This window comes from Macrotis lagotis, chromosome 1, assembly GCF_037893015.1.
Source record: "Macrotis lagotis isolate mMagLag1 chromosome 1, bilby.v1.9.chrom.fasta, whole genome shotgun sequence".
NCBI lineage: Eukaryota > Metazoa > Chordata > Mammalia > Peramelemorphia > Peramelidae > Macrotis > Macrotis lagotis.
The window spans coordinates 929,514,351-929,537,370 of record NC_133658.1 but is presented as its reverse complement, the minus strand read 5'-3'; the positions used below and the strand labels follow the sequence as shown (position 1 = coordinate 929,537,370).

Here is a 23,020-nt window from a genome sequence, read left to right as displayed (position 1 = left end):
TACATATGTCTATATTATGCAATGATAGTTTTAATTGCAATTTCATTTTCATTTTTCAATTCCATATTCTTTCCCTCTGTCACCCAACAAGAAAGCAAGAAATCCAATGAGAAGGGCTTTATTTGAGGTCCCATGGTCTCTGCCCTCTGCCTTCTGGAAGGTAGTTCCGGTAGTTCCGAAGTTCTACATTCTGAGGACCTTTGGGACCTAGGTGTTAGGTGCTTTGACAGCCCTTCCACTTTTAATATTCAATTTAATTCCACAAAGAATTCTTAGGATCCAGCACTTTAAGGCTTTGGGAAGGGGGGGTACCAAAAAAGAAGCAAACCCGTCCTGAGCAGCTTATATTTGGGGGTCTAAATTCGAGGTTCTAAAGCCCCTTCCAGCTCAAACATTCTGGATTCTATTTTATGGATAATTCAGATCTCCTTGGTTCCCTTCCAGCTCAGCTTCTATGGGGGGGTTCTGTGTTCTAAGATCTTTTCTAAGTCTAAAATAGACAGCTGACCCAATGGATAGAAGGATTCCTTGGAATCAGGAAGACTTATCCTAAGATGTTCAAATCTGACCTCAAGGCACTAATTAGCTGTGTGACCTTGGGCAAGTCGAAGCACCCTATTTGCCTCAGTTTTCTCCTCTGTAAAATAAGCTGGAGAAGGCAATGGCAAACCACTACAGTATAGCTGCCAAATAGGTCATAGAGAGTCAGATGCAACTGAATGACAAGACCAACAAGATCTAAAGTCTTCCAGGCTTCCTGTGGTTTAAATTTGCAGTCCCTTCAAGCAACTGACATTCTTCACCCAAAGTTCTCTTCCATTCTCCATGTCCTATATTGAAGGTTCCCAGGTCTCCTCTAGCTCTGACATTTCTCATTCCTCATTCTAAGTGTAAGGTCCTATCAATCTTAGATGTTCTGTTTTCTGAGTTCTAAGTTCCCTTTCGATTCTGACGTACTGTGTCCAAAAGTCTCTTCCGTCTCAATGGTCCCTAAGTCCAAGCTCCAAGGCCAGTTCTCACCTTCCTTTTTTTAACATCTTGAACCTTTCGTCTCTGAGGCTCCTTCAAGCTCTACCATTCTATCATTTTCAGGTCTCTCCCAGCCCTAATGCTTGGTGGGATAAGATAAATTGGGAGAGTTTTTCCTAAATCTCATGTTCTATGTTCTAAAGTCCTTTTGATCTTTTATATTCTAAATCTAAAATCCAGATGACTTCACTCAGGTGTTCTATGTTATGGAGCCTCCTCTAACTTTGACGTTCTGTGTTCTAGAGTTCATTCACACATTAGCATTTCATTTCATTTAACTAGTATTTATCATAGATCATCATTGTGTATAAAGTCTAGCCTCCAGACTGGGGATAAAAAAATCATGTTCACAACCTAGTCTCCAAAGTTTCTAATCTAACCCTGGGAGCCATTGACCATCATTCCAGGGAGAGGTTGTGGAGGAAGGCTAGGAGAAATGTTTGGAGGGTCAAGCTCAGCACTGGAAGTTGGGGAAAGGGAATCCATGCAGTTGAATTTGGAAGGAAGGGACTTTGACAGAAAGACTATAGCGGGTGGGGAAGAATGTAATTAAAAAGAAACCACTGGACAAAAACAAGGAACCAAAGAATAATTCAGCTTGGTTCTAATGTGTGAAAGGGAAGTAGTCTAAGATAAGGCTAGACAAGTAGATTGGAACCAGATTGCACATGCCAGTCAGTCCATAAACATTTACTAAGTGCCTGCTGTTTGCCAGTGATGTGAAGCTCTGGAAATATAAAGGACAAGATAGTCCTTGCCCTTAGAGAGCTGACATTCTAAGGGGAAAGACAACAAACAAATGTATAAAGACAAGCTATAGATGGAATAAACAGGAAATAATTGGCAGAGGGAGGGTGCTGGAATGAAGAGGGGTTGGGGAGGGTTCTTGCATAAGGTGGGAATTTAACTGGGACTGGAAGAAAGTCAGGAAAGACAGGAGGCAATGGTGAAAAGAGAGAACATTACAGGCATGGGGGATGGTGAAGAGAGGGTGTAACAAGTTTGGAGTCAATAGGAAGCCCCTGGGGTTGAGTAGGAAGGTGAAATGATGGTAGCTACTCCATGGGAAATCATTGTAGGGGCTGAATGGAGGCTGAATTGGAATGGAGAGAGATTTGAGGCAGGTTCCCAGCAGCTCTGGCATTAATCTAGGAATGATGTGATGGGGACCTGCCAGGGTGTGGTAACCTCTGAGCAGAAAAAGGAACATATTGGAGAGATGTTGAAAGAGGTGAAATCAGCAGACCTTGGTGCCATATTGGATATGGGGGTGATTGACACTGAGGTGACCAGGATGAATCCTTGGTTGGGAGCCTGAGAAACTGGGAGAATGGTGTAATATAATAATAGGAAAGATAGGAGTAGATGGAGGCATGGTCTAAGGGGAAAGATAATGAATTCTGTTTGGGACATGTTGAGTTTAAGTTGTCTACTGGACATCCAGTTGGAGATGTCTGGAAGGTAATTGGAGATGAGAGTGGAGATCAGTAGAGACTGGGACAGGAAAAGTAAATTTGAGAATCATTAGCAGAGAAATGGGATTTGATGAGATCACCCAGTGAAGCAGTATAACAGGAAGAAGAGAAAAGGACCCACGATAAGACACTTAATTTGAGAGAATTATTCAGAAAGGGATCCAACAAAGGAGACAGAAGAAGTGAGGACATATGAGAATAACCAGGAGAATGAGAGGTGTCCTGAAGACCTAGAGAGAAGAGAATATCCAGGAAAAGAGAATGATCAACAGTGTTCATTGCAGAGAAGTCAAGGAGAATGAGGATTGAGAATAGGCCATTAGATTTATCAAGGTCATTGGTGGCCATGGGGAGATTCTAAAGTTAGGGGAAGTGATGTGGTCTAAGAATGAAATAGCAAGTTTACTCAGACCAGGTGTGGAAGATCAAATGGAGGAAGGACACAAGAGCTCCAAAACTCCCTTAGGAGGCTCTTCACATAGTCAAGGCAAGAAGGAATGGGGATCTACACTAGTAGGTGGCCACAGGAATGTAGATGAGGGGGAGAGCAGGAGATGTTACAGAAGAGGGAAGGATCAGGAAGTATTCCCCATTCGTAAGCATGGATGAATGAGATGATGGTGGAACCACAAATATTTGATGGTGATTTTGACTATTGTCTTTGATTTTATGTTTGGAGGGCCCTCTACACCTCTGGTCTTCTCTGTTCCCCATTCTTGGGTCCTTTCTAGCTCTGCCATTCAACCCCTCAAGTTAAGTGCCCACTGTGGGACAAGCTCTGGAGCTACCATGGACCTTACTCTCTGGCCTCAAGGAGCAGTTCTCTCTTGAGAACTTCATGAACTCAAGTCCTGCCCAGCTCAAATATGGGTGATTCCATGGATTCTACAGACTATAGGTTTGCTTCTGGCCCCCTTTCTTTGAGTCTTGGGCCTGCCATCTGTCCAAATTCTCTAGACATGAATTTGCCAAATCTTCCAGGCCATGGAACTGAACTCTTCTCTGCAGTTCTGCTGGACCCTTCCTCTTTGCTTGGGAAGTTTCTCCATTGACTGTTTCCTTGAATCTCAGAATTCCTCCCTCTCTCCTACTACTGCATGGTGTGGTTTCTGCCACCCACCAATGTTCTCTGGGTTTTGGTCTTTCCTTGTGGTTCTGTGTTTTTCACTCTGCCTCTGTACTCCTGTGTCTCTCCAGTTCCCTGTTCCTCCCGCTTTCTCTAGGCTTCTGGAATGATCTCCTTGTACTTCTGCCTTTATGTTTAGAGAGGGCCCTCCCTTTGGCTCAATCTTTGAGGCCTTCGAACCTGTGGTCCTTGCTTATCTCTGTTTCTCTGCTTCCCCTACTTGTGAGATGAGGGAATGGGGAAGTCACTTGAGTTGTGTGAGACTCAGTTGTGGGGGGGGAGAGGCGAGAAAGATAAGGATGGCTTGTAGTGATGCCTCCCACGATAGTGGGGGAGTGTGGGGAGTTAGAGTTGTTCTTCTGGTGGAATGAGGGGATGCCCTGAGCATCCCAGCACCTCTGCTTGTTCAGAGTTGTGAGGAACCTTAGGACTCAGGAGCAGATCAAGGTTCAGAGAAAGAAGAGGACTTACCCAAGGTCACACAGCATTAAGCACAAAGTTCAGTCCAGATGCTGGGCTCTACTCTCAGTTTATCCTTCTCCATTCATTCTGCCCCAGGAGCAAGAGGGCATGGATGTTTCTTGGATGGTGGCCCCCTTGGGCTACTAGATATGGAACCTTGGAACTGAGTGAGTTGAGAAGGCAGGGTCATCAGAAGGGAGAGCCAGGTACAGATGTCCCTGGGGCTTGGTGGCATACCTGAGCTGGGGCCACATGTCTAGGAGTGGGCGTGCATGGTGTGGCGTTGGAGCATAGCTGGGGATGGGTATATTTGGGCTGCAGGTGAAGTTGGGAACTAGGGCTGGATTATTTGTGGTGTAAGAGGGGAACTCTGTACATTTGGTGGTATCCTGGGGTGTGTGTGTGTGTATTTATGTATGTGTTGGGACATGGAGGCAGATGCACGTGTTGGGTTTCCTGGTTTGTGTGTGTGTGTGAGACAAGGAGGCAGATAATATTTGGTGGGTGTCTTGTGTATGTGTTTGGGACATGGAGGCAGATAACACATTTTGGGTAACTCTGTGTGTGTGTGTGTGTGTGTGTGTGTGTGTGTCTTTGAGATATGGAGGCAGATACAGTAGGTGGGTGTCCTGGTGTGTATATGTGTGTGTGTGTGTGTTTAAGTGTGTGAGATATAAAGGCAGATACTCTTATTGGATGTCCTGATGTGTGTGTGTGTGTGTGTGTGTGTGTGGAACATGGAGGCATATACGTTTGGTGGGTGGCCTGGTGTGTATTTGTGTGTGGTGTGTGTGTGTGTGTGTGTGTGTGTGTGTGTGGAACATGGAGGCATATACGTTTGGTGGGTGGCCTGGTGTGTATTTGTGTGTGGTGTGTGTGTGTGTGTGTGTGTTTGGGACATTTGGGTGTCCTGGTATATGTGGCAGGGGTTGTGTTTGGGACATGGAGGCAGATACACTTGGAGGGTGTCCTGGGGTGTGGCAGGGGCTGAGTATATTTGGGTCAAGGGATGTAAGTAAAAGATGCGGCCAGGAGGATGTTGCTGACTTGGGGGTCTGGGCACACGAATTGCTCCCGACTCCTGTTGGGTTGGGGCAACCCCCGGGAAAGGTCTGCTGCAGAGGAGGGCAAATTAATTTGTGATAATAGACTCACAGGCTATGGAGCTGGAAGGGGCCTTTGAGATCGTTTAGTCACGCCCCCTCACTTTACAGAGGAGAAAACTGAGGCCGTGTTAGGGTGCTCTGGAAGAATCGTCTAAGGCCCAGAGGAGGAGACAGAGGCTGTGAAGGGTGGGGAGGGGGAGAAGGGGGCGCCTGCCTCCCTGGGTGTAGCCAGGGAGCAGGAGAGGAGGAGCTGCTCCGCGTGGCTAGGGTGCCTGGAGCCCCCTGTGCTCTTCTGTGCTGTACTTTCTTGGCCAGCTGGGGGAGGGCTGACCCGGGCCCGGGGAGGGCAGTCAGGCCGGGCAGCCCTCCGGCCTGGGGCGCACCTGAGGGAATCTGGCTGGTCTGGAGAAGGGGGAAACGGGGAGGGCACCTCTGAAGTGGGCCGGCGGCAGCGGCCCCCGGCCCCTGTGAGCGGCTGGGGGAGGGGGCTACCGCAGGGTGCCGATGCTGTGCACCCCGAGGAGCGCGGCACGAAGTGGGGGTAGCTCTGCGGAGCCCCCGGAGAGCCAGGGCGGCAGGGTGCATGCACAGGGCAGGCCCCCACCCCTCCTCCTCTCTTCAGCAGCCCAGCCAGAACCAACGGGTTAATTAGATAACGGGGGCTTTGATTAGGCGGAGAAGGATGTGGGGAGGGAGGGCTCTGGGACTGGGAAGGTTTTTCCTGCTGTGATTTCCGCCCCCCCCCCCCCAGCCCCAGAGGAGGGGGAGGGGAGGGGGAGGGAGCAAGCCCTCCCCACTGGGAGCCTCCCCCAAGGAAGGGGGAGGGGAGGGGAGGGGAGGGGGAGGAAGAAGAGAGAACTGGGTCTCGGCTTGGCTCTGCACTGTCGTGTGACCAGAAACCCTAATCAGCGCACAAAGAGGAAAGAGGGAGAGAGCGAGGCAGAGGCAGAGCAGGCTGAGTGCTGGAGGAGGCAGAGGCACAGGGGGTGGGGCGGGGGGCAGTGCCAGGGACACGGGCAGGAGCTCGGGGAGACTCAGGCAGCAGCCGCGGGGATCGGAGGGAGGCCAGAGGGAAGGAGCGGAGCGAGGTGGAGCCGGGCCGGGAGGAGAGCCAGAGGGATGCCCTGAGCAGCAGGGGGGCCCAAGCCAGCGAGTCAGCGCCACCCGCTCCGCCCGACCACCGAGCGGCCGAGGAGGGCCGAGGCTCAGGAGAGCCAAGGAAGGAGCGATGGCGAGAGAGGGAGAGGGAAGGGGGGAGGCGGGGGCAGGAGGGGGAGCCAAGGGGAGGAGAGCAAGGCAGATATCCTGAGGAGGGGGAGGACAGAGGAAGGAGGCGAGGGGGAAGGGCCGGCAAGAGGGGAGGGGAAGGAGAAAGGGACCTGGGGAAGAGAGGGGGGCAGGTTGTGGGGGGGGCTTGGAGCGAGAAAGGTGGCAAGGGGCCCCTGAGTGGTGAAAGGAGCCCCGGGAGGCAGAGGAGCAGAAAGAAAGGGGCTGCTGCAGTATCCACAAGTCTCCCATCCAACGGGGGGGGGGGCGTGGGGAGACCCAGGGCACCCTTGCGCCCCTCCCCCAGCCACCGCCAAGTGGGGAATTCCTTGGAGCTCGAGGGAACCACAGAGAACCCCTCAGGAAGGAATGTGCTGGGGGGGGCCCGGGGGCGGGGAGAGGGGAACCTCTCGCCCCGAAGGAATCCGGAGTTGCTGGGGTGAGTGCACCTCACTATGGGGGTGGCAGGCGGGTGGGAGGTGAAAGAGAAGGGAGGGAGCGGAGCCGAGAGACAGGTACTAGAGAGAGAGGGAGAGAGGGAGATGGGGACTAGAGCTGGGGGGGGGGGGGGAGAGCTGGGGGCACCGTGGGGAGGAGTGAGAAAGGGGAGAGCGAGGGCCCGGGGACCGTCGGCGAGGGCGGCCTCCCAAAGTCTGGCTTTTTTCCTCTCCCCTTTGAGAGGGCCCGAGATCGGGGAGCCCCGGGAAGTGGGGCCCAAGCGATCCCCCAAACCGTCAGACCCAGGGAAGGGCAGATCTGCAGAGGAACAGACCTAGGGGCAGGCGGAGATGGCGCATGGTCCTGAGAGTCGCAGAGGTGTGTGTGTGTGTGTGTCTGTGTGTGTCTGTCTGTGTGTGTGTGTGTCTGTGTGTGTGTGTGCGCGCGCGTGTGAGAGTGTGTGTGTGAGAGTGTGCCAGCGCGAGGGGGGTGGAGGTGGGGGGAGGCTGTGCCAGCTGATGTACAAAGCCCAGCACAATGGGGCTCTCTGTCATTCTGCCCAGGTGTGTCAGGCGCTGGCGAGTCCCTGGGTGTACTGTTTGTGAGATGGGGGGCAGGGCCAGCCCTCCAGGATCTGTGGAGGGTGCGGGGTGCCACCGTGCTCTCCTGAAGCAAGGTGGAGAAGAGGGGTGTAGACTCGGGGTGTGTGTCAGGGGCGTAAAGGCGTGGGTGACAGTGTGGAAGGAAGTGTGCGTGTGAGGGATGAGGGGGCGGGTCAGTGGCCTTGGCATCTGGGGGCCTGGCAAAGAATGCTAGCTAGAGTGAAAGCTGGTGGCCAATTCATTGTGCTGGGGTTTGGGGTTGTGTGTGTGTGTCTTTGTGTGTGCATGTAGTGAGGAAGAGTGGTGTGTGTGTGTGTGTGTGTGTGTGTGTGTGTGTGCAAGAGAGAGAGACAGACTGTGTATCTGTGTGCATATGTGGAACAAGAGTGTTTGAAAGAGCCTTGAAGAAGGTGGTATGGATTTGCCTGTGTGTGTGTGTGTGTCCATGTTTGTGTCTGTGTGTGTTCAAGTGTGTTTATGTTGAAGAAGTGTTTGGAAGAGTCTTCTCTGTGTGTGTATTTGCCTGTGCCTATGTGTGTGTCTGTGTGTTTTGGTGTGTTCATGTGTGTGGATATGTTGAAGTGTTTGGAACTCTATGTATGTGTGTTTGCCTCTGTGTGTGTTTATGTGTGTGTGCATGTGTTGAAGAAGTGTTTGCAAGTCTGTGTGTGTGTTTGCCTGTATGTGTGTGTCTGTGTGTGTTGGTGCACAGGCTGGCAGTCGGGAAAAGAGACGCCTGTGGCTCCGAGTGGGCCTGGGCTCCTGTGTCTGCCGTAGGGGGCCATCGTGGGCATCCAGATGGGTGGGTCAGATCTGGAGGGTGGCATCCAGAAACCACTGAATCTGCAAATTGAAAGAAAATGACTGAGGGGGTGGGGAGGAGAGGTCATGGAAGAGACAAAGCAGCTGCCAGGAGAACCAGACCCATTCTTCCCCTTCTCTCCCAGCCCTTCAGTCCCTCCTTCCTTCCAACTCTCCCCAGTGATACTGTCTTTCTCCCCTCCTACTTTCCTTCTCTCTCCCCCTTCCTGGAATCCCCTATCCCCATCTCCCCCACCTGGGCCCCCTTCCCTCCCTCTGCCCATTCCCTGCTCTGTTCTTCCTTCCCAGAATGGGCCAACTCCATCCCTTAGGCCCCTCCCAGGTCCCCCTGCCCATCCTCGTCGCACCCCCTCTCTTCTCCAGATCTAGGAGTTCTGCTCCTCCACCATGTCCCCTTCTCTTTCCCCTCCACTCAAGCTTGTGGGTTTGAGGAGCCCCTTGCCCCCTGCTCCCAGAACTTTCCTATTCCTGCTAAGTGGGGGGGGGAGGGTTGAGATCCTGGTGACCCAGGCCCTCTCCCAGGCTGCCCCATGGCAGGTGGTCCACTCAAAACCTTGTCTCAGCTGTCCTCATCTCTCTCCCTCCCCTTTAGCCTTGGCACCCCCACTGTCTCCCCCTCCTGATTCTGTCCATTTCGGGGGGGGGCACTCTTGGGTCTGGCCTTTTCTGCCTCTCCTCCTGGGCCTAATCCACCCAATCCAGGCTCTCCAGATTGGAAATGTGTGTGTACTCTCACACTACTGTATGTGGGCATGTGCCCCAACAATGACAAAGAGCTGTCTCTCTGGATCGGTCTCCTCATCTGAAACATGAGAGGACTGGCCTAGATCAGCTCCGAGGTAGCTATGTGTCTTTGGGAAGGACCTGCTCCTCTCTGGGCCTCAGTTCTGCCCCCCCCCAGGGCATCTCACTATGGGAGACTCTGAGGATCTGCCAGTCCCCAAAGCCTATGGAACTCTCTTCTGTTGAAGATGGGAGGCTGGGGGAGGGTGACCTGGACTCTGGGCCTTGTTTGCTAACCACATCCCTTCCTGTTCTGTCTCTCTGTCTCCCCACAGCCCCCCAGCACACCAGCACACCCCACAGAGCATGAATATTGAGGATGGCTCGTCCTTGCAGCTCCCCGTGGCCCCTGCTGCTCCCTGGGAGAATGTCCTGGCCCCGAGGGGCCCTACTCTTCCTCTGGCTCTGCTCCCCCCAGCTGGGCGGTGGCGGGGGTGGCGCAGCCCTGGCGGCAGCTGCTGGAGGGGGGTCCCCGCCCGCTACGTCTTGTCCGGCAGCCTGTTCCTGCAGCAACCAGGCCAGTCGGGTGATCTGTACTCGAAGGGAACTGGCTGAGGTGCCAGAGAGCATCCCAGTCAACACGAGATACTTGAACCTTCAGGAGAATGGGATCCAGGTGAGGATGGGTCATGGGGCTCTGAACCCAGGCCCTCTGGGCTGGCAGTATGGCAGAAAGCTGGGGGATGGGGTGGTCTGGACAAGAGAAGACTTTAGGGAGTAAGGTGGTCAACCTCAACCTCCCCAAGGGCCAAGCTGGTGGAAAGGTGGGGCCTGACCTCTCTCAGAGTCTTCCGGCATGTTTAGGTTTACACAACTCAGCCAGGGAGGGGCATTCTGTAGGGTTTTCTTCATTTTATGAAGGAGGAAACTGAGGCTATGGAAGTTACATGCCCAGGATCACACACCCCATCACTGTCTGAAGCCCGAGGGAAGAGAGAAAGGGAGGCTGGCTTAGGGACGAGGGGCTGTCCAACACGGAATTTGTGGCCTCCCCATCCCCAACAGTGTCCAGGTAGAAGCCAGACCATTCCTGGGGCCAGAAGGGAGGCTGCTTACTGAATGCAAAGCCCTTCCCCTCTCTTGGACACAACTTGGCCATCTGTAAAATTGGGAGGGATAAGAAGGGTTCTCAGGTCCCTTCCACCTCTAAGTCGGCATTCAGGCTTTAACTCTGTGCCCCCCCCCCCACTGTGTTTCTGGGCCTCAAATGCCTCCCTCCTAGGGTGCCACCACTCCCGGATTCTTGAATTCTGGGGGTATGGCCAAGTCCTCCTGCCCCACCTGTCTTGTGTGTGCAGGCCAGCCCCACCTCCTCCCCCAGAGGGAGGGCTTAGCCCTGGCTCCTGGGGTCCCCCAGCTCTCTTGCAGACTCTGCCACCCCCAGAGATAAGACAGCATTCTGACTTTGGTGACTTCTCTTCATTCATCTGTTTATGGTTCTTTTTCCTTGAGGTGTCAGATTGGGCAGTGGAGGGTAGGAGGTCCTGAGAGAGGGGTTCTTGGCCCTGGGTCTCTGCTGCCTTGCACCCATTTTCTAGACTTAACAGACCTAACGGACTCTGAGATTAGCTTCCACATTTTACAGGGAAGGAAACAGAGGCCCAGGAGGAAAGGGATTTATTCATGGTCATGCAGTGAGGTCCAGTTACAGAGTCACAGGCTTAGAGGTGATGGATGGACAGATGAGATAAGCCTGGCCATGGGAGGGAAGTGGGGTGGAGTAGGTGTGCACTCAAGCCAGAGTAGGGAAATGACCTCCCCCAGACCACATCCACCTGATTGACCAAGCTTCACTGGCAGCCTGAGAGCAGGGTGTCCTAGCTGGAGGAGTCGGCATGTCTGCCACCCCCCCCCAAGCTTCAGCCAGAGACTCTGGGAACTGTCATCCTCTAGAAAACTCTGCCTCTGTCTCTGTCTCTGTCTATCTCTCCTTTCCCTATATCTGTCTCTTTGTCTGTCTCTGTGTGTCACACACACATACACACACACCCCAGGAACACATAACCCACACATAAGAAAGCTCCAAGCAAAATGGGGCAGGCTGGCATGGGTGGGCGAGAGGATTGGAGGAGGTGGCACCCTGAGTTCTTCAGGGCAGAGTTAGAATTCCTCTGGGGAAGAGGTCAGCATTGCAGTGTGAGGGATAGTGGGAGCAAAGGTGAGAGGAAGATGGACTGTGGCCAGCCCCTACTTGGGGATGGGCTGTGTTTCTGTTCACCACAGTCTGTTCAGGACATTCTGAGGCTGAGTGGTCACAGTCCCCAAGGGCTTCCAGGACATGCCATGTGGGCATCAGGGAGGCCCCTACTTGGAGAAGACTCAGAGGGATATGACTTCCATTGTCAAATGGTGGGGAGACTGGCATGTGGAGAAAGGACAGACTTATCCTGTCTGGTGCAGGGATAGACCAGAAACAATGGGAGAAAGGTGATCAGTGATTAGAGCCATCCCACAGTGGAATGGTTGTCTCCCACTGGAAGTCTTCAAATAAAGCCTGGTTAACAGCTGCTTCAAGGATTGGAGTAGGGATTCTTTTGGGGGAAGAGGCTGGATCCTGAAGGGTTATTTCTGGGCTGGAATGTAGAGGATATGGCAAGGATCCTGGGAAATGAGGCAATACTATGAAAACAGATCAGAGGGCTTTGAATTTGACTTTGCCTTGGTAGGAAACTGGGATTTGTATTTGGAGTCAAGGGGAGCCCACCATGGGAAATGTTTCCAATGGGGTCAGCTGGAAGGACCTCCAGAAGTCCAGGATCCACTTGGGGCATGGGAGGAGGAGGGCTGGTAAAATGTCCATGAAAATGTTTGGCGAGAGTTACAAAGCAAGTCAAAGTCAGAAGGGGTCATCTTGCCCAATCGACTGCCCCATGAAGGGTGTCCCCTACTACCTAGAGCTTCAGAATAAGCAGAGGCTGCCTAGGTCTGCTCACTGCTGAACAGTAATCTCCTCCATAACATTCAGGAAAGGGGCCATCCAGCCTCAACTGGGAGATCTCCAGGGACGGAGCACTCACTACCTCCTAAGGCAGTCTGTTCTAGTTTTGGAGAGTTTTAATTGTTAGCAAGCTCTTCCTGATTTCCAGCCAGAATCTGTCTCCCTAGAACCCATCCTTCCTCCCCAGTTCCACTGCACTTGAAGTATGGGTGTCCACTGATAGCCATGTGAGAAGTGAATCAATCGATTTTTGGACGTGGAGTCAGGAGAAACATGACTGGAATATGGTCTGAAATAGTGATAACTGGGCCAGTAGCTTGATCTGCCTGAGCCTCAGTGTCTAGCTCTAGAAAATGGGGGTAATAGTGGTACCCAACCCTCAGAGTTGTAGTGAGGATCAGATGAGGTCGTGTTTGTAAGGAGCTTTGCCAACCTGAAGGTCCTATAGAAATGCTGGATAGTACTGTTACTCATCACGATGCTTCTCTAACTTCTGAGGACCTTTGGGTAAGGACAGTCCATGAATCTAGGTGTATAAACTTGCTGACTTTTCCCAACCAGGTTCACGTGCACCATTTCATCAGAGGCAATATGGTAGCCTGGGCATCCCACCATCAGGAGCTTGGGCTCCAGCCCAGATCAGTAAGATGAGTCTCGGAGAGGAGATGGTCTTCCAATTAGTGAGCATCAAAGGCTTTGAGTTCAGGGACCTGGGGAGCATTGTGTGTTCAAGTTTACAATGATGGAGGCTACTAGTTAGGAAAGCTGAGAATCAGAAGAAGGGAGCTTACAGGTTCTGTTAGGGAGAAAGCCTAGGGACAGATGAGGGGGTGATAGCTGGCATTAGAGAGGCAGCAGAAAAACCCAGCTCAGAACCCCCTTTGAATGAGGAGATGGTGGAAAAAGTGGCTGCCCTGGAGGAAACCAAGATGGTGCATGTAAATGATGGGGGGGGGGCAGCCTAGGGATGCCTCAGTGCATAAGCATGGACCTGGAGTCAGAAAGACTTGAGCTCAGATCCAGCCTCAGACATTTTGATGCTGTAGAATCCTGGGCAAGTCACCTTACCTCTGTTTGCCTCAGTTTCCTATTTTGTATAATTCTGAGTCATTCAATGACAGTGAATAGAACCAGGCTGATTCTGGAGCCAGGAAGATCTGGGTGTAAATCTAACCTCAAACACTTCCTAGCTCTGGGCCTCTAGACAAGTCACTGAATCTAAATCTGCCTCAGTTTCCTCAATTGTAAAATGTGGATCATAATAGCACCAACCTCACAGGATTGTAAGATTCATTGAGATGATATTCATACAGTGTCTGTCACATAGTAGGTGTGATATAAATACTTATGCCCTTTTCTCTCTGAAAAAAAATTGGTGGGCATGATTGCTGAACTATTGACCATGACAGTAAAACACTGAGGAATGGGAAAGGTCTTTAGGAGGGCGAATGTCCCAGTTTTCATAAAAGGAATATAATAGGACCTTATCAGCTCTGCCCCATGGACTTGCCTTTCCTTCCTGGACATACATTCTGGTGTATGTTCTCAAAGGAATAGTTAGTGAACACCTGGGAGAGGGCAAAGTGCCAACAGCCAGCAAGCTTCCTCCAGAACAGAGCAGGCTGGACTCAAACTCAGGTCCTTTCTGGACAGGAGGTCATTAGCGGATGAAGACAGTGCTGTCCTTGAAAGGCTTTGTGGAGCTCTCTGATCCAATGGGAAAGATGGTGAGATGCAGGCTATACAATTGTATGTTTAGATAGATCCCCATTGTTCCTGTGGCAGGAGGTCTCTAGTGGAGTGCCCCCAGGAACTAGTTTGACTCTCTTGATGGTGTTACAGTCTGATCAGTGAGTGATCTGTGTAAAGGTCCAAGTCAGATGACCCACTCATCAGATTTGCAGATGATACCAAGCTGGAAGGGAGAGCAAACATACCGAATGAGAATCATAATCCATATAGACCCCAACAAACCAAAACCCAAGACTAAATCTAATTAAGATGAAATCCCACTATAGGGACACATGTAAAGTCTTGAGTCCAAGTTCCAAAAACTAACGTCACATGGATGAGATGGGACATCATGGTTAGACAAGAATTTGTTTGAAAATGAGCTTGGGGGCCAGCTAGTTGGCACAGCAGATAGAGCACCAGCCCTGGAGTCAGGAGTCCCTGAGTTCAAATCCAGCCTCAGATACTTAATAATTACCTAGCTGTGTGGCCTTGGGCAAGCCACTTCACCCCATTGCCTTGCCAAAAAACCTAAAAAAAGAAAAAAGAAAATGAGCTGGGTGTTTTAATGATCCACAAGCTCAATCTGAGGGAGTACTGGGTTATGGAAGCCATCAGATGTAGCACAACTTCCAAGAATGAAGAAGGGGTGTGAATTTGACCTCAGGCAACACCTGGAGGAGAGTTGTGTTCATGTCTGAGGTCCACATTTTAGGAAAGGGGGTCTAGAGAGGAATGAGAAGGATGGTGAAGAGTTTCAAGTCCATGAGACCCAAGGAGCTGAGTCACTGAGCATGTGCAGTCCAGAGGCCAAGTCTAAGGCCGATACACTGGGAGCTGTCCAGGGTAGAAGGTGCTGACCCTCTCCTACACACTCAGTAGCTAACCAAACCAGCTCACTCCTGCCCTTTGCTCTTTTCTTTACACTGATCTATCCTGGGATGTTTAAAGAAAGTTCTTGGAGTTTTGAGGGTTTTTTAAATTGGCACATTTGTTTTTAATATTCCCTTCATTTCTAAATATTTTTTCACCTATCTGGAGTCAGAAAAACCCGAGTTCAAATTCAGTTTTCATTTATGAGCTCTGTGTCCCCAGGTCAGTCATTCAAACCTTCTGGGCCTTGGTTTCTTCATCTGTAAAATGGGGGTCATGATGGCACCTCCCTCCCAGGATTGTCACGACAATCAAATGAGAGGATATCTGTAAGTTGATTAGCATAGGGTCTGACATAGTAGTCACTTAATAAATTCTTCTTTTCTTCACTCCCTCCTTTCTTACTACCTCCCTCCCTTCTATCACTCCATCATTCCTCCTTCCTCCTTCTCCATCTCCTCCTTCATTCTTCGTCCATCCCTTCTCTCATCCTTCCTTCTTCTCTACCTGCCTCCCTTCTTTCCTTCTTTCTTTCATTCCTCCCTCCCTTCCCCTTCTCCCTCATTCTTCTCTCCTCCTTCCATCTCTCCTCTCCTCCCCTCCCTCCTTCCCTCCTTCCTTCCTTCCTTCCTTTCCTTCCTTCCTTCCTTCCACCCATCAAACCTTCCCTTATAATAAAGAATCCAGAGGAGAAAAGCAGCATACCCAGTATGGCCATCCCCACCATCACCCAGCCGTAGCTTCTGCCAGGTGGCCTTGTCTTGAGGAGTTTGCACTGTCATAAGCATCTGGATATTTTCAGGGTACTCCTCACATAAGAGCCCTAGGAGGAAGGCAGGCTTAGGGTGATTGCACCCATTTTATGCAGGAGGAAATGAACTCTCAGAGATGTGAAGGACTTTACTCAGGGTCACCCAGGTGTATAAGTAGAGATTGAGAGCTGGGATTCAAATTCAGGCCTTCTGGCTTCCTGTCCAGTATCACCTTCCACCCTCTCTCATCACCTTCTTTCCATCAGACAACTGCCCTGTGGCCAGCCCAGAGAGCAGGGAGGAGGGTGCTGGGGGGCCTGAGCCCTCTATGTCTATAGGGTACCTAGTCTAATAATTCGGAGAAACATCAGACCAGTTTCACAGTGGGAGAAAAGTAAAAGCCTGGATTCTAAGTCATTGAGGGTTCCCTCCCCCATTCTAGGGTCTGGCTTGCCCTGGACCAGAGCTTTGGTGATCCAGTGGCTAAAGTATCAGGCCTGGAATCCAGAAGATTCAAGTTCAAATCTGGTTCCAAATTCTTGCTAGTTGTATGACTCCAGGCAAGTCACTTTACCCATTTGCCTCAGTTTCCCCACATGTAAAGTGAGAATAATCATCATAGACCCTCCCTCCTAGGGTTATTGTGTGGTTCAAATGAGATAATAACTGTGAAGCATTTAGCACAGTTAGCTTGAGACACCGTTGGCAATCTCTAAGTGTTTCCTGTGATGACTATTACAGATGAAACACAGCACCTCTCTGCTCTCCCCTTGTCTGCACCATGGGTCCTGCTCTGTCTGTCCCATTTATCTTCCTTCAGCATAGTAATGATACTTCTCTGGTGCCTTCAGGTTTCAAAATCCCTTCTCTTTTAACAGATGCAAAAACTTGGGCTCCCGGAGCCTGAGGAATTTATACTAGGTCACACACTATCAGGGTTGGCTTTTGCACCCAAGTTCTGTAGATTCCCAAGTGAGTTCTGAGATAGTCTTCCTAACCCTGAGGAGGCATATGGAGAGTGCTGGACCTGAAGCCAGCAAGACCCCTCAGAGGCCCAGGCAGAGGAAGTGAGACCCCTCAAAGACCTGGGCAGTTCTCTGTCTCTATGAGCCTAAACTTACAGAACAGGGGCTCCTCTACTCTGTTGGGTGGGGGGCAGTTTTGAGATTTGTAGGGAAGAAGACACAGGTCACAACCCCCGCAACACACACACACACACACACACACACACACACACTATCCTATAGCCTGGTGAAGTTGAATCCAACAAGCCAAAATTTGATTGGGATGAATGGAAATCTTACAGTTGATTTCAGGAAATCAAGATCATAAATAGAAGATGAGAGAGGCATGGTTGGAAAAAGATTTGGGATTTTTAGTGGTCTGTAAAAATAGCATCTGTATGATGTGTAATGTCCTAAAAGCCAATGGGAGCTTGAATTGCATTAGGAGAGGTCAAGGGGATGGTCCTGCTGTTCTCCGCCCTGGCTAGAGCAGGATCATATACCTGGAGCTAGGCCAAGTCCTAGAGATAGCTAATCCTCGAACAGTTTGCAGGGAAGGGAGATAGGAGACATGTCCACAAATAATGAGAAGTAAAGGAAAAATCCATACTGTGAGTAATGATTAGGAGGAAGAAGGGAACCACTTGTAGCCCGAGCAATTAAAGAAGGTTTCCTGGAGGAGGAGATCCCTGAGAGATGAAAGGTGGGCTTCAAAAGAGAAAAACTGGGTCAGAGGAGAGGATGGGAAGTCAGTTTTCAGCATGAGGGGTAACCTGAGCTGGTATGGAAGTGAGCAGGAGGAGGATGGAAGATGACTTATACATCTTTTGGAAGAGAGTATTGCGATGGTGGGGCAGGAGAGTATTGTGATATGGCAACATATTGTGGAAAGCTTTGACTACCAGACTGGGGCGTCTGGTAATAATACAATCACTGGTGTTTCTAAAGGAAGAAGAAAAATAGCAATAGCCCATATTCCTCTGTATGTGTGCATACATATGCTAGAAATAATATTTCTGTGTTTTAAAATATGCAGAACTTTACAGATATCTCATCTGACTCTCTCAAAACTTTTAGGAGATAGGGGATATTATTATTCCTGATTTTACAAATGAAGAATCTGAGGCAGGTGGAGTTGAAGTGACAAGCTACTAAGTGTCTGAGTCAGGATTTGAACTCAGGTCTCTCTGGCATCAGGTCCAACACTTAATGCACTATACCCCTTAGCTGCCTATGGCTTGCCCAATACTTTACAATGTCTCCTCTGAAATTCACTGCAATCTTGAAAGGTAGCTACATAGATGAAGGCTAGGCCTTGCCCTGGTGTCACCCCTAGTGTTTAAAAGATCCCCATGGATTATGTCAGGAAGGTACTTCAGAGCACTTCTTTTTTTTACTCTTTTAAAGCAATGGGGTTAAGTGACTTGCCCAAGGTCACACAGCTAGGTCATTATGAAGTGTCTGAGGTCACATTTGAACTCATGTCCTCCTGACTCCAAGGCTGGTGCTCTATCCATTGTGCTACCTAGCTGCCCCCAGAGGACTTCTTGTTCCACCTCCAGGACCCGCCCCCACTTTCCTGAGGAGAAGGTGCGACTCATCTTTATGTGTTCTCAATACTGACCTTCTTAAATGAGACACTTTTCCTGCCCTGCACATAATGCTTTCCATGATATCAATATCTCTAAATAGGAGGAAGCAGCACCCTAGTGGTGAGAGCGCTGGCCGTGGTGCTAGGAAGTCCTGGATCCCAATCCCACTTCTGATCCTCCCTTACTATATGACCCCAGAGAAGATCATGAAGCTCTCTGGGAAACTTCCTCCAAAGGAAGGGTAGAAGTACTTGGGGAGAGATGCAGGAGTCTTAGCTGTAGGAACCCAGAAGAGAAGGAACCTTAGAGACTAGGCGAAAAAGATAGGACTTGTCCTGGGCCTCAGCAAATGGCTAGGATTTGGATGAAGATGAATTGGAAATGCATTCACTGGGGAGTTTGACACAGAGAGGGCAAAATTTTTTCAGGGAATAATGAATCTTCTAAGCAGGCAAGAGAAGAAGATGTGGGCAGAAGTATAAGTGCCAAAGGCAGGAAGAAGTCCTAAATATCAGGGCAAGTCTGGATTCAATCTCATAGGCAGTTAGAGCCACCAAATTATGCTCTGCTCAGCCAGGTGGTGGAGGACTGGGAAGGCTCAGATGAGTTTTGGACAGAACCAAACAAGGTAAGCCAATCTTAGGGCTTGCCTAAGAGTCTAATGTACATAAGAAGGGAAGATAGTTCTGCCATTCTCTGTCTTGGACAAAGTATACCTGGAGGCTGTGGTCATTATCCAAAACTTTTCCTGATGTTCTAGTGCCCCTCATCAATGTAAGTTCCTTGAGAACAGGCACTGTTTTGTCTTTATATGCCTATCCCTCAGCAAGCTATAAAGACTAGTCCGTTGGGACGACTAGGTGGTGCAGTGGATAGAGCACCAGCCCTGGAGTCAGGAGGACCTGAGTTCAAATCTGATCTCAGACACTTGATAATTACTCAGCTGTGTGACCTTGGACAAGTCACTTAACACTTAACCCCCCTGCCTTGCAAAAACCCCCCACAGAAAACAAGACTAGTTCATAACAAGAGCAAACAGATGCTTATTAATGCTTAATAGATGCAAATGGTTGAAAATTGTATTTGCTTCTGGTCTTTGGATTTTAGGAAGAAAATGTATAGATGGGAGCATGTGCAGAATGATGAAATCACTCCAAACACTGTTGAAGAGGTGGTTGAATGATCTGGAAATTTGAGTTTGGGAAAGAGAGAGAACAAATAGAGGGTGATCGACCTCTCCAGTTCTTGAAAGGCCATCATGTGAAGATGGACCTAAGGAAAGAACTAGGCTCTAAGGAGGAAAAATGGAAAAAGGCAGATTTGGTGAAGTCATTTCGTCTTCAAGTAGAGAAAGATCCCAGTGGTCACGTAGTCCAACTCCAACATGAAATGTGAACTTTGCCAATATAAGGAATCTCTTGACTCCATATTAATGAAGATGGGGTACTTTGGTCACTAGAGAGCCCCTCCTCCCCACAGTTGTTCAAATAGAAGAGTTCTCAGGGCTCAGGGGAATGATAGTTGTGGCAGAGCGGGAAGGCCACTGAAGGTGGAGTCTGACAATCTGAGTTCAAGTGTTGCACCTCCTAGATGTGTGATTTGGGGCAAGTCCCCCAGGCTTCAGCCTTCCAAGTCTGTAAAAGGAGAATTAGACAGGGTTGTTGTGAGATGCACACAGGGGACCTTAGCTGAGGCATTTTTTCAGCTAAAAACCCCAGAGAAATGGTAGCTCTGAGAATGCCCGGACTGTTTCAGAGGCTGGATTGGCCACCTCTGAGTTCTTCTAGCTTGAAGTTCCCATAATTCCATGAACTCTTGGAGATGTTTGAGAGGGCCAGTGATGTGGGAGGTGACTTGGAGATCAAAGCAGATCCTGTCGAGATTGTCTTGGATGCTGAGCCAATGCCTTCTGGCTGCCCAGCAGGTTTCGAAGATAGTCCCTGACTTCAAGGAGATTACAGTCTTGATCACTGAGTAAGCAGTATGAGATAACTGCTGGTTGCTTTAATGTTTACAGAGCACTTCCTCACACACATCCCGGGAGGAGCCATGAAACAAAAAACTAACAACCCAGTGGGAGAAAGACCAGAGCACAGCCTAGACAGATGAGGGGAGATCATAGGGTCATGGCAGTTTAGAGTTGGGAAAGACAAAGAAGCAAGAGATAAGTGAGATCTATAGTAGCTGGGAAAGGCTTTGTTGAGGAGGTGGGGCTTCAGCAAGGGTAGATTTTGAAGAAATGTAGGGCATTCTGGGTGCATTTGCTGGATAGCAGAGGAAAATAGAAAATAAGAAGAGTAGGTTGGGAAGCAGATTGTGGGATATGAATGCTAGAAGAAAGAGTGTGGTCGTGAGGCGATGCATAAGATAAAAGGAAGTAATGAAGGTGGTTATGGAAACTGAGAAGAGCCCAATGTGAAACCATGAAGAAAGAATAGGTGGGTGGCACTTACTAGTGGATTGTCTATTGAGGAATAGAAGAAGGTAGGACAGAAAAGTGACAGACTCTTAAGTTTCATGCTTGAATGTACCAGAAAGATGGAGGGGGATCAGTGACAATAATGGGGGAAAGTTGATGAACTCAGATTATTACAGGTTAACTTCTAGTGCTAGAAAAATTTCTTCCAAGGTTCCTTCAAAATCCGCAATTCTGTAATTCTGGAAATGAAGTGATCAGGTCAAGATCCCTGTCATTAGGAGGTATTCAAGCAGAGATTGGATGACCGTCAGTCTCACTGAGTTGTGATTGAGGGGATTCTTCCATTTTGCTTTGGGATTAGTTGCAATCACAAGCCATTCTGATGTGTTGAAGTTTACATTGTAGGTACTAGAGTGATTTCAGCTGTGATGGGGCAGTGGTATGTTGGGGCAACCTCAGACAGGCTCCCAAGAGCTGGCTGTTAAATTTTCCAGTGTAAGCATTTATTTCCTCATTTATTGTTTTGTTCATGGTCTAAACTCAAGACAATGACAGAGAAAATATTGATAATGCAGAACTTAAAAGTATGCTCTTCATACATTTCCTGCCATGCCTCACCCTACCCCCAGTCGATTGTTAAACATTTACCAATCCAGTCTGGGTTTCTCTACTCTAGTCCTGATAAAAGAAACCAGGGGAAGAGATCAGTGCTGGAGGCAGAGATCCTGGAGTCATATGTGTAAATAGAAGGAGTAGCTGAGATCATGTGACATTTATAAAGCAAGCAAAGCTACCGAAGATATTTTCAGCTCTCGGAACCTTTGGGTTTGGCCAAGAAAGCTTCCATCCTTCCCTTAATCCATCCTTTCCTTCCCCACAGCTCCAAACTAACCCTCCAGAGGTATGGGACAAATGACCTGCCTTCTGATTTGACACCATTGAAACGTTATCTGGTTTCCCTGTACTATCTCATGCCAATGATTCATTGTTACCAGTAGAACTGTAACAGGGCAATGTTTCTGGTCCATGCTGAACGAACCTTTCATGGAAATGTTTTCAGTCCTTAAATCACCACCAAGTGTCCACGGACTGTGGCCCAAGTCCCAATCCTTGTCTGGTCAATTCACCATCATAGCATTTTCTTTTTCACAAAACTTTCTATAGGCTCTAAGGATCACCGATTCAGAGAATGAACCCACAAAGAGGTTCAAACCTCTTTTTTTTGGCAGATGAGGAAACTAAAGCTAATGGACTTGTGGTGTTGGAGTAAGTGATTTGTCCAGAGTAATAGGAATAGTTAAATGTCAAAGGAGGATTTGAACTCATCTCTTTGGACTCTGAATCGGCACTCTACCACACCATGAAAGTTCATAAAATCATGGCTGTTTTGAGCTAGAATAACTTTAGAAATCAAAAGATGAAATAAATCTCATTTTATAAATGAGGCAACAGTCCCACAGAGGCAAATTGGTTTGCCCAGGGTTACACCCTGAGTTAGGGTCTTATTCCCCTGACTTCTAGTTCAGGGCTCTTGCATCTGTATTGCCCTGCCCACAATGAAAAAATTTATAAATATTCTCCAGGACCAGACATGTGAAAATACTTCTTATGGACTAAACACTGTATGGAGTAGTTAGAGAAGTGTTAGTGGAGTGGAGAGTGTGCTGAACTGGAAGTTAGGGAAACCTGGGTTCAAATCCTGCCTCTGAAACAGCTGTGTAATTGAGGACCTTCTCTGTTGAGTGTCCCTGACCTGCCATGGTCCTTGGGGAGATCCAAAAGGAGCCTGTGTGCAAAGTTATTGGTGCACCTCCAAGTATTGAATACCAAGAGAAAGGTGGGGTCCCTGAGTCTGGTCATGTAGTTGGGTGGACACATAAAAACACAGTTAGAAAAGGCAAACTACATTACAGTATTCCTTAGTGGACTTACAGGAATATGGGAGGCTGGTTCACTGCCTCTATTTTATAGATTAGTAAATGAGGTTCAGAGAGTTATCCCAAGGTCACATAACTAGAAATCACCACCAAGGAGATTTGAACCCAGGTCTCACTGGTGTGGAGCCTTGCTATTAGAATCAGAAGATCTGGGTCTGAGGTCTGCTTCAGCCACTTCATTGACCCAAACATTTGGACAAATCATGAAAATTTTCTCCTATTTTTTCATCTGTGAAATGGGAGTAATAATTGCACTACGTCCCTCACAGGACCGCTGTGAGGATCTAATGAGATTGTAGGTATTAATGTGCTTGATGAAGCACAATTATTAATTACAATCAATGAGACAAGATGTATAGCAGAGGGAATAAGGGATGAGGGCAGGCAGGAGGGTGGGGAGAGATGCACCTGCAAGCCTGGAGCTGCCAGGGTAGAATTGCTGGAGGAAGAAAGACTTGAGTAAGGGAGGGCTTGAAGAATGTTCAGTGTTTGGATTAGTGGAAAAGAATGAATGGCATTTCAAGCAATGAGCACATCAGATTTCTATAAAAATTCTTTTTTCCAGACCAAGAATGCTCAGTATATAAAAGAGCCCTGATTTATAAAGGCTTTTTTTTAATTTTTAATTTTTTAAATTAACTGGCTAGGCAGTGGGGTTAAGTGAC

The 23,020-nt window shown here is 49.0% G+C and overlaps 1 protein-coding gene across 2 annotated transcripts in view; it reads left to right on the top strand.

The window, feature by feature from the left end:
• Positions 1 to 6,659: 6,659 nt before the first annotated feature.
• The window catches only part of LRRC4B (leucine rich repeat containing 4B), a 31,935-nt gene continuing 15,574 nt past the window's right edge, over positions 6,660 to 23,020 (top strand). The window contains exons 1-2 of one of the 2 annotated variants that reach the window (XM_074220135.1): positions 6,660 to 6,903; positions 9,385 to 9,725. In XM_074220135.1, coding sequence (XP_074076236.1) covers positions 9,429 to 9,725 — 297 coding nt within the window. In that variant the 5' untranslated portion in view covers positions 6,660 to 6,903; positions 9,385 to 9,428. Of the gene's footprint in view, positions 6,904 to 7,159; positions 7,281 to 9,384; positions 9,726 to 23,020 lie in introns of those variants that run through there. The other variant, XM_074220136.1, reaches the window with a different exon arrangement.